This window comes from Glycine soja, chromosome 1, assembly GCF_004193775.1.
Source record: "Glycine soja cultivar W05 chromosome 1, ASM419377v2, whole genome shotgun sequence".
Lineage (NCBI taxonomy): Eukaryota > Viridiplantae > Streptophyta > Magnoliopsida > Fabales > Fabaceae > Glycine > Glycine soja.
Genome location: NC_041002.1, coordinates 7,227,577 through 7,241,106, shown reverse-complemented (window position 1 = coordinate 7,241,106; position 13,530 = coordinate 7,227,577). Strand labels below are relative to the sequence as shown.

At 34.5% G+C, this 13,530-nt stretch overlaps 2 protein-coding genes across 2 annotated transcripts; both read left to right on the top strand.

Annotated features, from left to right (window-relative positions):
• Positions 1–7,438: 7,438 nt before the first annotated feature.
• Positions 7,439–10,753, top strand: LOC114411867 (26S proteasome non-ATPase regulatory subunit 10-like). Its single transcript, XM_028375592.1, has 5 exons — positions 7,439–7,771; positions 7,932–8,064; positions 8,900–9,024; positions 9,158–9,304; positions 10,317–10,753. Exons 1-5 carry the CDS (start codon positions 7,481–7,483, stop codon positions 10,446–10,448), a joined length of 828 nt encoding a protein of 275 aa, XP_028231393.1. The 5' UTR covers positions 7,439–7,480; the 3' UTR covers positions 10,449–10,753.
• A 1,185-nt stretch (positions 10,754–11,938) lies between these two features.
• On the top strand, positions 11,939–13,443 carry LOC114411856. Its single transcript, XM_028375583.1, has 4 exons — positions 11,939–12,264; positions 12,436–12,525; positions 12,636–12,732; positions 13,075–13,443. The coding sequence occupies exons 1-4, from the start codon at positions 12,033–12,035 to the stop codon at positions 13,211–13,213; spliced, it is 558 nt and encodes a 185-aa protein (XP_028231384.1). The 5' UTR covers positions 11,939–12,032; the 3' UTR covers positions 13,214–13,443.
• The last annotated feature ends 87 nt before the right edge of the window (positions 13,444–13,530 follow it).

Below are 13,530 nucleotides of genomic sequence, written 5' to 3'. Positions count from 1 at the left end.
ATCCAATCTGACCCCCAATAATTGCCTTGATATTATCACACGAGTTTTCAAAATAAAACTCAATCAATTAATGAATGACTTAAAACATGGCAATATCTTTGGCAACATTATTGGATGTAAGTGATAAAAAATTCTATGACTTTTTCCCTACTTTCTAAATTGATGTTTATAATATCACTGATGCAAGTTTATTACAGATATTTATACAATTGAGTGGCAAAAAATAGGATTGCCACATGCCCACATTTTAATCTTTCTACACCCTTCAAACAAGTTACCAAATCCAGACGATATTGATCAAATCATTTCAGCAGAAATACCTAACAAACAGACCCAGCCACAATTATTTGAAATTGTCTCCAACCATATGATGCATGGACCATGTGGGTTTGCAAATAAAAAATCACCATGTATGGTTAATGGAAAGTGCATTAGATGTTTTCCAAAAAAAATCCATGGAGCAACAATTGTTGACCAGGATGGATTCCCAGTTTATAGAAGAAGAAATGATGGACATACAGTAATGAAAAATGGAATTGAACTAGATAACAGATTTGTTGTACCATACAATCCATGACTCTTATTAAAGTATAAAACACACTTAAATGTGGAATGTTGTAATCAAAGTACATCCATTAAATATCTGTTCAAATACATCAACAAAGGTTTTGACCGTATCACAGCTTCTCTTGGAAATCAAGATGAAATTAAACAATATCTTGATTGCAGGTATCCTTCTATTCTCACCTGATTCAATTAACAAAATCATTTAGCATAAATTAATTTATTTGATGTTATATATTTAACTCAAAGTTACCAACATCTGATTCTATCTTCAACAATATATGTATGCTGCTTGAATCATTAGATATGTATCTCCCCTAGAAGTATGTTGGAAATGTTTTGCATTCCCAATGCATGCGCGTTTCCCAGCAGTGGAGCGGCTATATTTCCACCTTGAAAATCAACATCATGTTTAATGGACAAATGATCAACAAATAGGTGAAGTCCTATCAAAAAACACAATCAAAGAATCCATGTTCACAGCCTGGATGCATTCTAACAAAATATGTTCTTATGGACGGGATCTTACATATCATCAATATATCTCAAGATTTGTTTATGTCGCCTGCAAAAGATGCTGGCAACCAAGAAAACAAGGGAATACAATAGGCAAACTCATATGGGTCCCACCTTCAGCTAGTGAACTGTTTTACCTTAGAATGATGCTATCCACTGCCAAAGGTGCACAGTCTTACAGTGACATTAGAACAGTCAATGGTGTGGTATATCCTACATTTAGGGAAGCATGTTTTGCAAAAGGCTTTCTAGGTAGTGATCAAGAATTTATTAGTGCTTTACAGGAAGCTAATAATTGGGGTATTGCACACTACCTAAGAAAATTATTTGTCAAGCTTTTATTTATGAACACCATGGACAAACCAGAATATGTTTGGCAACAGACATGGCAATGGATGGCAGATGATATCACATTCAATCATAGAAAACAAGGTGATTTTATATATTCTAAATAATTATTGTTTACTCATAATCATTATGTTTATTATTTTACTAACCACAGGTATTCGCCTTACTGAAAAGGAAACAATTCATTTATGCTTAACTGAGATTGAGAATATGCTACAAGCCAACAGAAGGAGCTTGCGAGATTTTTCATCCATGCCATACCTAATAGGATATGCACGAAACCAACAACATAATAATCTGATCCATAATGAAATGGCATATGACAAAGAAATGCTAGTAGAACAATACAACACGGCATACCAATTGCTCACAGGTATTCACAAATTATGACACATTTGATACAACAACTCCTTAATCACAATAGTATATATTACTATTTGTTAATATGTGAATATATAATTACATATGAGCAAAAAACTATTGTCGATACCATTATGCGTGTAGTTAACACTCAATCAGCTGCAGTTTACTTTATGGATATGGTGGAACTGGCAAAACATTTGTTTGGACAACCTTATCATCTGGTATACGCTCCAATGGTGGAATTGTTTGTACAATTGCTTCAAGTGGAATTGCTTCATTGCTCTTGCCTGGTGGTCGGACCGCACATTCCAAATTTTCTAGTCCCTGCAACACAAAATTCAACATGCAATATTCATCAAGGCAGTGAATTAGATGAATTGTTAAAGGTCACAAAACTAATAGTCTGGGATGAAGCTCTAATGTGTCACAAATTTGCATTTTAGGCACTAGATAAAAGCCTTAAAGACATCATGCAAAACAATCTGCCTTTTGGAGGGAAAATTATCATTTTTGGTGGAGATTTCCGACAGATCTTGCCAATTGTTCCAAAAGGTAATCGCTCAGACATCGTCCATGCAACTATAAATGCATCATACATTTGGGACCATTGTCAAATTCTTAAACTTACAAAAAACATGAGATTGCTATTAAATGCTCCCCAACAGCCCAACAATGAAGAGCTCAAATAATTTTCAGATTGGCTACTTGACATAGGAGATAGAAAAATTGGACAACATAATGATGGATTTTCAAAAATCACTATTCCAGATGAGTTTCTTAAAAAAAATTATGATGATCCTATCCATGCTATTATTGAAGCCACCTATCCCAGCTTGATAGATAACTACAGTGACACAGATTACTTGCAAAAAAGAGTTGTTCTTGCCTCTAAAAAAGAAATTGTTGACAAAATAAATGATTATGTCCTATCACTTATACCCAATAACGAAAAAGAGTATTGCAACGCAGATAGTATTGATAAATCAGATGAATTTCTCAATCCTGCTTTCGCATTATTGCCACCTGAATTTTTGTATTCATTGCAAACATCAGGTATACCTAATCATAAATTAAAACTTAAGGTCGGAACTCCAATCATGCTGATACGAAATCTCGACCAGACTGATGGCCTGTGCAATGAAACTAGGCTCATTATCACCAAACTCGGATCTAATGTGATTGAGGCTGAAGTAATTACTGGGCCTAATACAGGAAATAGGACATACATACCCAGAATAAATATGTCTCCTTCTGAATCTCCATGGTCATTCAAACTTATCAGGAGGCAGTTTCCATTCATAGTTTCTTATGCTATAACTATAAACAACTCTTAGGGACAATCATTACACCACATAGGACTGTATTTGCCACACCCAGTTTTTAGTCATGGCCAACTATATGTTGCACTCTCAAGGGTTAAAAGCAAAGATGGACTTCATATTCTCATACATGACAATGACGGTAATCCAAAAAATATTACCACTAATGTTGTTTACGACGAAGTCTTTGCCAATTTATAAACAGGTATCCTTCCATCATACAATACAATTATGTTATTGCATTAATTACACCTTTCTGTTTGTTTGTTTTATTCAGTCTGACATATAACACATGTACCATGTATGCTGTTGCATTCCAAAATTGTTATGCTGACTTCGGGGAATTCAATGCAACTTCAACAAATTTATTTAATACTCCAAATGTTATTTGAAAATTTATATTACATGGTCAATATCAAATTGTTTATTTCATGGTAATTTATTTATATAACTGCAAATCATACAATTATTTACGAAATACACATACAAATCCATATTATGGTTAATTAAATTGAAATCCTTTTTTATTTAATGTGATTTAACGAAAATGTTTTCGAACTCCCTAAACCACCCCTGCACATTTTGTATTCATGCTTACAGTCCTATACGATTGGTTTTTAAACTTCAACTTAGTCTACAAATAAATACAACTTCAATCCTTTTTTATTTAATATTATTTAATGAAAATGTTTTCGAAGTCCCTGGAGTCCTGGACCAACCCTGCACATTTTGTATTCGTGCTTGCACTCCTATACGATTGCCTTTTGAACTTCCACTTAGTCTACAAATAAATACAACTTATATCCACTACCAAATTAAAATTACACCAACGAATCCGTATTCCTAATAAATACACTGCACAATTGCTGCTGAACCCTTACTTTTCCCAATACGTACACACTTCCTACACGCTTTCTATCCCTGCTTACTCTGCTATTGGATTGCCTTCTGAACTTCCACTTTGTCTAAAAAAAAAAACCACTTTCCCATCCCACATAAAACTTACACCACTAAGGCACCTTCATAATAAATGCACTAAGACAATTACTGCAGTTGTATCTCCCTATACTACATGAAATGTAATCATTATCATACATTTGTACTCTAAAATAATAATATCGGGAGACGTCAGCGTTGTATAGGGTTGTGACTCTTCACAACTCTTTTTTGCATCGTTCAACAACAGAGAGTCACCATTTAATTTGTTAATTAAATCGGTCATTATATCGATATAACACCACCGCCACTTACAACACTTCTATACACATATATCTATCTATATTGCACTTCCTATTCATCTTCTTCGCATCCTGCCAAAACAAACTACATTTCCTATTCATCTTCTTTGCATCCTTATGACCACTTCCGCATCCCGGTCCACTATTGTAATTTATTTCCTCTGCTTCTCATTTTCATCTTTCTTATATCTGTTTGCTCTGTTCCTTTGGTTACTTAATATTTTCACATTATTCGTATAGTTCCCACGTGATGCAATGGACAACATAAGATTCACCACACCCTTCAGAGTTCAAAAGGTAACATTTCACATAAAAAACCATTTTCTACTTAACTGCATTTCCATTTTTTTCAACTACCTCGCCTTACTTTCTTTGCCTGCAGAACCTTCTGCAAGTTCCTTTCTCTTATCACAAACAATGGCTCCGGAATTACCCCAAATATGTTTTATTCCACTGCGATGGCGAGATACATTTCATTCGGGTAAGAACACATGGTACTAAATGTTTTTTTGCTGATGGCTTAAATGATTTTAGAAAGGCACACAACCTAAACGAAAGCGTCATTCTATGTTTCGTTGCTGCTGACAAAAATACCACTTTCACGGTTCATATTGATGGACCTACACACCACCACTCCAGCCTAAAGCCCATTATATATAGAAGAAGATACATTTTCACAGCTGATATCACACATGATATGCTACAGCAGAACCTGCCTTTGGTGCGTTATACTACACTTTTTTCAATCTATGATAGTTTGTCGTTGTTTCCTCATCAATTTGTTTAACCATCCTTTGTCTTGATCATACATATGCTTCCTGCAGCAGCTTCGAAATTTGTCTATGGCTCAAAAAAAAAGTATTACCATCCACCGCAGACTTCCAAAATCCACCCAATGACCACTCAACATCCACAATGACATGCCAGCTATTACAGAACCACGGTTCAACTTGATTCATGAAAAAAATTTAACACCCGGAGATGAGGTAGCTTTCTACTACCGTTTTCACGAGCATGCATGGGAATTGCTCATCAGGAAAACTATTGAATGGGACAACAACGACACCGACTTTGACTTCGACGAATAAGTACTTTTATATTCATCTTTATTTTTAAAAAGGTTGAATATTTTATGGTTTTTGTTTCCTCCTACTACCAGACAATTTCTTCACTATAACTGCACCATTGCTATTTTAATATTAACAATATTTACGTTCTCTTAATTTTGCTCAGCGCTCTGTTTGTCTTTTGGTATTTATATTGATTTTGTGAACTTTGGCTTCCAAATTACGTTGAAGGCCATGCCTTTTGTTGGTATTTATACGAAAAAAGCGATAGCTCAATATTGGCTTCTAAATTAGATTAAAAATTATTTAGGATAAGAAAAGGTTATTGTTATAGACTAAATGATCAAATTTTAGTTTCTGTTGCATTTGCTTTTTTTTTCCCCGGTTATGTATTCGTTGTCTCTTTACCTTTTTCGGTTTCCTTTGGACTGAAGTACTAAAAACATGCGTCAGCTTTGTCTGATTTCGTTTTGATGCATACTACTGTTTCTATTATGTTTTTTTTTCGCACGTTTGTATGTGGTTCGTTTTGGGCTTTATACGAAAAAATAGATAGCTCAATAGTGCCACCACATGTAACACCTAACTAAAATTGTTCTAAAACATTATTTTTTATACATTATTATAATTTTTTTTGATGAATTAGATTAAAAATTATTTAGGATAAGAAAAGGTTATTTTTAAATAATATTATTTATAGAGATTACAAAATTATTTAACATAACAACAAATTATTTTTTTAGATTGAAACATTTTTTAAAACAAAGACTAAAACATTATTTTTTTATAAGTATAAATTATCTTTTATAATGAAAATATTACTTTCATATGTCCACTAAACATTTTTTAAAACAAACACTACAAGATTATTTTACAAAAAAACTTATTTTTTTAAGTGTCAATTATCTTTTATAATGAAAATATTACTTTCATATGTCCATTAATTATGCAAATTTAGTCTCTCTTCACAATAAAACACATCTAAAATAAAAATTTTCCTGCAAAATCACAATATTTTTTAATTTATTTCCTATGTTTCTTTTATATAATTTAAATCAATTTTAAAATGTTTTCAACACAATCAACTCTTTATATAAATTATCTTTATGTTATATACAAACAACACCCTCATACTTTAAACGGCAAATTTCTCAAACTAGGTTACTTTTAGAAACTAATTCCCAAAAGGGGGCTGTTTTGAAACTTTTTCCAGGGGGGGTCTGTTTTTGAAGGGGACTCGCCAGTGGGGTTGGCGAGTTGGACACGTGGCAGCGCCTGGGGGACTCGCCAGTGGGGTTGGCGAGTTGCCGTCCACGTGGCGGCCACGTGGCGGGTCCCGCCACTCGTACTGACGAAATGCTTTTTACGGAAAAAAAAAATTTTAACTTCAAACGCGTATAACTTTTGATAGGAATGTCCGTTTGAGGCCCATAATATGTCAAAATGCTCGAAATTGAATGAAGAATCCCTTGGCAAATTCCCGAAGGGGATTTGGTTAACTCATTTTCCCAAAAAATGGATTTAAGATTCAACCACCCATTTTTTTAATCTTAAATCCTATTTTTGAGCTACTTAGAGGCAATTTTTGGGAAAATGAGTTGACCAAATCCCCTTCGGGAATTTGCCAAGGGATTCTTCATTCAATTTCGAGCATTTTGCCAAGGGATTCTTCATTCAATTTCGAGCATTTTGACATATTATGGGCCTCAAACGGACATTCCTATCAAAAGTTATACGCGTTTGAAGTTAAAATTTTTTTTTTCCGTAAAAAGCATTTCGTCAGTACGAGTGGCGGGACCCGCCACGTGGACGGCAACTCGCCAACCCCACTGGCGAGTCCCCCAGGCGCTGCCACGTGTCCAACTCGCCAACCCCACTGGCGAGTCCCCTTCAAAAACAGACCCCCCTGGAAAAAGTTTCAAAACAGCCCCCTTTTGAGAATTAGTTTCTAAAAGTAACCTAGTTTGAGAAATTTGCCTACTTTAAACTTACAGTAGAATACCGACCCGACCGGTGCATTCTAACTAAAATGCATTAAAATCTCCACGTTATTTTCTAAAGTCTGATGTATTTGCAGCAAAGTTTGTCTCCAACAAGAGAAACGAGAAATCTTACATTTGATTTTCAGGGTGAAAAAAAAAATCAGGGAGAGAAGAAAACGATGGAGATGGAAGTAGACACCGAGAAGAAGCAACAAGACGTGGTGAAAGAGAAGGACTTATTCAAAGCCGCTGAAGAGGGTGACATGTCAACGTTCGAAGCACACTCCTCTGAAACCCTCTCCAAAGCCCTCTCTCTCAGAAACGAAGACGCTCGCTCCCTCCTCCACGTTGCAGCTTCTTCCGGCCACTCCCAGGTACCCTTTTGCCCCTTCTCAAAAGGGTCTCTTTAGTTCTCCTTCAATGGTCGTAAAAATGCGTTCTTTTTTGCATTTGGTTTTACACTTCGAAATTAGGGTTTCTGGTTAGTGGGATTGTTGTTTATTGATGGTTGTGGATGGGAATGAATATGTTTAGGTAGTGAAGATGCTATTGTCTTGTGATGCGTCTGTTGGTGTGGTGAATTGTGCCGACGAGGAAGGGTGGGCGCCGCTTCACTCTGCAGCCAGCATTGGGAGTGTGGAGATAGTGGAGACTCTATTGAGCAAAGGTAGGTCAATGCTCTTTATTTTTTTTATTACTATTTTTGTTATTCATGATCTCAATCAGCATCTTTTTTTATTTCCCTTCAAATTTGATTGAACTGTATACTTTGGGGATAAGTAATTGGTGTCTGATTCCCGACTGATATGTTTGATTGATTTGAGCTTAATCGTAAGACTTGGTACTAAGAATTGTTATACGATGGTTTTAAAAAACGGTCTGCAACTGCGATTGTTGCGACTGTGATGCCAAGGTTGTTGGGGTCTCTACAACCGATCATGATTGCAATTGCAGCTGCATCAGCTGCATTTGTTTGCAGTCATCCACTTGATATTGCAACAAAACTGTAACTGTGACCGTGACCACAATTTGAAACCTTAGGAACTGGTAATTTATATGTTTATAATTAGATATTTATATTAATCTTTTCATGGGGTATGCAATGCTGATGCCTGATTTTAATTTCTTATTAAACTTAAATAGAGTTGAGGTATATCTTTCCCATTTTTAAACTGCAATCAGATTATGGGTTAGTGTTGAAAAGCTTTTAAATTGGTGTAGCTTGTGATTGAAAAAGGTGATAACCGATAGTTGAGCCCTTTCAAGTGTGAATTGTGGTTTTCTATTAATTTTCATTTTATACATATGTTGACTGAATATGTAGGCTGCTATTTTGTGTTGTCTGTATTCTGTAAATTGTGGAATTTTTCTTGGAAGATTCACAAGTCTAGTAATAAAATGCAGCTCCAATGATGGCCTATGCCTTTCATGACTACGTTTCGTTTACAATGTAGAAAGATTCATCAATTATCTCAAATGTTCTTGTTCTTCATGTTTGCTAGGAGCTGATGTTAACCTGAAAAATAATGGGGGCCGCACTGCTCTACACTATGCTGCCAGCAAAGGTTGGGTGAAGATCGCTGAAATGCTCATCTCCCATGATGCCAAGATTAATATAAAGGATAAGGTTGTAGAATGGAAACATTTGATATGTTTGTAACACTGCAGTTTCAATGTACCCCTTTTCTTCAGATCACATTGTTGAAGATAACATGTATTATAATTTAGTGCATGTCTTGTTACTCTTGTACTATGATCAGGTTGGTTGCACTCCATTGCATCGGGCAGCTAGCACTGGGAAATCTGAGCTGTGTGAATTTTTGATTGAAGAAGGAGCAGAGGTTGATGCTGTTGATAGAGCTGGTCAAACTCCTCTAATGAATGCTGTGATTTGCTATAACAAAGAGGTATGCTTATTTTATGTTTGTGCACACGTGTGTATGCTGTAAAAGAGCAAAAGTACACCAGGCTCAATGTTTTTGTTTGTAAAATTCCTGTCCGCCTGTGTATTAAAATAGTGGATGTGACTTCTTGATTCATTTGTTCATTTTCTTTTGATCCAATCCAATTGCTTAATTAGTTTCTTTACATGCGAATTTTTCAAGAAGGGTGCTATGTTGATTGTTTACAACTGAATCATGCAAGTATATTTTTCTGTACTTGGTGTTCTTTTAACAAATATTTCATCCTTCTCATCTCAAATTAAGATTATGCTTGGTCCTTGCTTGTAAGGCCTGGTCAACAACAATGAAGCATTGAATGACAGGCTTGAGCTGTTTAATACTAATTGTACTTTATTAGTTCCTATTTGTTCTAGAATTATTTGTCATAATGCATTTAATAAATGGATTTCAGGTTTTATGTAAGATGAGAAATAAAGAATGAGGGTTGACACCCAAATATTTGATTTTAGATGCACCGAGGTGCAAGGAGGGTTACACTGTAAATTCCTGCACAGAATCTGCAAATGAATGTTTTGGGGTTGGTTTCGTTAGTTATTCTTGTATTTAGTATCTATATAGAATAAATTGATGTCAATGATGAGGAGTACATTGGATATGGAGTTGGCTTCATTAGTTTCTTTTGGCTTCCCTAAGTATCATCTCACTTGATAGATGACATACTAATTTCCCGAGATATGGTCTGATGCCGTAGTGGGGTCAGTGTTTTTCCTTTTTTCCATAATAAGAAACTATGAATTAAACCCAAGATCACGTGCTTAAGGAATCTGAACCCCTTTCACTTCGACCAACAAATGTTGGTGGCTCCATTAGTAATTTGTTTTTGCAACTATATAGAGTATGTGGTATCAATGTGAGGAATATGTTTTGATAGTTTTGTTGTTGGAGTCTTGTAATTGTGGAACATCATACACTAATTCAGGGTCATAAATCTCTCTTTCATGTGTTTTGTTTACAGGTAGCCCTTCTTCTGATAAGACATGGAGCAGATGTGGATGTGGAGGACAAGGAAGGGTACACAGTGCTTGGTCGAGCCACACATGAGTTTAGACCAATATTAATTGATGCTGCCAAGGCCATGCTTGAGTGATCATACAACTATAAGAAAATGAGAAAATTGTCAGGACAGGAATGTAAAAAGAGAGCAGAATTGTGGTAGTTATTTCGCAATGCATTAATCGTGGTTACGTTCTTGACAAATTTTCTTGCACAGGCAAAAAGCTCATCTTTACCGTTATGTTCTTAGTTGTCAAACCAGTTTGTTTTGGGTATTTTTGTGCCAGCTTTTAAATCAGAAAGATATTGAATTTTTGTTTTGATAATCTCCTAAATTAGCAATTCAGATTGTATAAATCAAAACATTTTAATTCTAGGGATTTTAAGAATTCTCCGTTAGTTGATTTTACAAGAAATCCTTTCGTTTTACTTTTATTTTCTTCTATCATTTTGCACCAAAGAAAAGAAATTAAAGTGGATGACATTTATTAAGTAATGGATTAACGACGTGGGGGTGTGGTGGTGGTGGGGGGAGGAATTACTCAGTGGAAAGTTAAGGATGAGATATTAGAGTTGGTGAATTTGGACTATAGTGTAAAGATAAGCGATCATTGAGAAAAAAAATCGATGGCACTTTTTTTTTAATTGTAAAAAGAATAATGTCAAGCATATTCACCAAATAACCTTGCATTTTCATTCTTGATCAAGCCAACAAATCGCCCTTAATCAACATGAAATTAACCAATGTATCAAACCAACGTGTACACGATCCTATTTGTATAATGAACTAAGAAACGGTAGCATAATTGACTACACGTATTAGACAAGAATGACAAAAATACCTATAATACTGATAATATCCATAATAGTTAAAGATGAATAGTTAGATGGCTTATTTTCAGTATCAATTTATTAATGGAGTGGGAGTGGGAGTGGGTATTAAGATACTCGTGCATTAGGTATTTGCTATTTCTTGTTATTATAAAATTAAATACCTTTTACTTAAATATATAAAACTATATAAAATTTGTCCTAAATTTTTATTGTTTAAGTTTTTTAAAACTTTTAATTAACAAAAGATTTTCATGTCTTCTGTTGGATTTTAGCTTTTAAATTATTTTTAAAAAAGTTAGAATAATAAAAAAATTGTGCTTAAAATATTCGTCTCATTCTATTGCCATCCTTAATAATAGAAGTTTTTCACATGTACGAGGGTAAATATCGAGTGAATTTTTATATGGCAGACAAGTAAGAAGACTACTATTTGTACCCACCTTATCTCATTGTAATTCTTAATAATAGAGTTTATTTCTTTACCCATCTAGTATTTTTTTAAAAAATAACAATACTAACATGAAACAAGTTGTATATGATGAATACGATTTTGCTTTATTTTTATTTTAAACCGTCTAAAACCGTAAGTTATTATTATAAACCGTCCAAAATCATTTCAGTGAAAAATAAAAAGAAATCCTACACCACTTACCCTAAGTAAAAAATTTTAAAAAGTGAACTAGTTTAGTAATTTTAAAAGCAAACTATTATAACCAATATAGTAAAAAAGTCAAACAATAGAATACATAAAGTGAAGCAATATCAGCCTTCTGTTTCTGCTTTCCCTTATCTCCCTGGCTTTTTCCATCTGAGTGTTGAACAGAGAAGAAGGGAGAAGCCAATCATGGGTTCCACTTCACTACCATCTTTCATTCAGATGTCATCTACTACACACTCCAGCTTCAGTGAAAAACTCATCACCCCTCAAAAGAAGTTTCAAATTGGGACACCCACAACAACTGCAAGAGACACACACACAACAATTTCTTGGTCTTTTCCTTCTCCTTTATGCAAAGCTCTTCACAAATCAGTTCCTTTGGCTGCTTCACTTTCAATTCTTCTCTGGTCAACCCCTGGTAGGTGCTAACAATACCATGTGTTAATTTTAATGTAGCAAATACATATAGTTTCACTTTGTTATGTGGTGTTGTGTTGTGTTGGCTGAAGCTTACTTCATTGGATATAAATAAACATAAACATGCTTATTAATAACTACCTAAAAGTTTGAGCATTTTCCTATTTTGTAGCACATGCTGGGTTCATGTCAGGAATTTCTGGAATAGAGGCTATTCCTGGTCCTCAGCTACCTCAGATTGACTTTCTCAAACAGCTCAATGGTCTCAACTTAAACTATTATGTTTTTGTTTTGCAGCATTTGGGATTTTGTGAAATAAGCTCAGTTTGAATGTTTGATTGAACTGAAATTGGGTTCAATTTTGTTTTACAGAAGAAAACCAGAAGAAATATGTTGAGAATGATGAAAGAATTAAATCATCCCCCTTGATGAAGGAACTGCTTGAGAAATCCAAGTTGAATAAAGAGAAGTATTTTTTTTTTTAATTATGTTTTTATTTGCATAGTCAAAACCATAGGATACTGCCATGGATTATAGATGGTTAATGATAATCAAGGTTTTAAAAAAATGGTCCGCGACTGCAATTTTGACTGGTTCTATCTATGATTCTATATGACCACATTGTGACTACATTTGAGGGCATATGAGTTGCATTTGTCCGCATTTTTTTACAATGTTAAGGATTGCAGCAAAACCGTGACTGTGGCTACAATTTTAAAATCTTGATGATAATAATGACTATTTTTTTATATGATTTTTCTGCATCTATTGTTAGCAAGATACAATAACACTTGTATTTGTTACACTTCAGGAACCGTAAAGAAATTGAGAACAAATACTGCATACGTGGGGCAGAATGGGGAGTTGGAGATTGTTCAACACAGGGAATGTCTTCAGAGGAGAGGGAGAAATTCATAGCTATGTTGAAGCAGAAGGCTGGAGAAGAGTAATATGACGATGATGATGATGATGCCACTAGAGCATAGAGAAAATAATAATAATAATAAAAAGATTTCTTATAAATTATGAATAGGTGCCTTTTGGCATTTAGAATGGCACTAGGTGAAGTAACAATTAGGCCTCTTGCAGAGTTTCAAAATTTTGTTTTTGAAACAGTTACACTTGATTCATTTTTATTTATTATTATTGACAAAGAAAAGCCCCTCTTTTGTTACTACTATTCTTGTGCAGGTTCATGATATTCCAAAGTGAATAGATTGTGTTGATAAAATCTGATGAACATTCAAACAACAAAAGGACCATCAAA

Bases quoted from the DNA above. Each gene is read 5' to 3' on its own strand.
- LOC114411867 (XM_028375592.1), top strand. From the start codon at position 7,481: ATGTATTTGCAGCAAAGTTTGTCTCCAACAAGAGAAACGAGAAATCTT. The intron at 7,772-7,931 runs GTACCCTTTTGC...GAATATGTTTAG, and splicing joins CTTCTTCCGGCCACTCCCAG to GTAGTGAAGATGCTATTGTC. The intron at 8,065-8,899 runs GTAGGTCAATGC...CATGTTTGCTAG, and splicing joins GGAGACTCTATTGAGCAAAG to GAGCTGATGTTAACCTGAAA.
- LOC114411856 (XM_028375583.1), top strand. From the start codon at position 12,033: ATGGGTTCCACTTCACTACCATCTTTCATTCAGATGTCATCTACTACA. The intron at 12,265-12,435 runs GTAGGTGCTAAC...CCTATTTTGTAG, and splicing joins TCTTCTCTGGTCAACCCCTG to CACATGCTGGGTTCATGTCA. The intron at 12,733-13,074 runs GTATTTTTTTTT...GTTACACTTCAG, and splicing joins TCCAAGTTGAATAAAGAGAA to GAACCGTAAAGAAATTGAGA.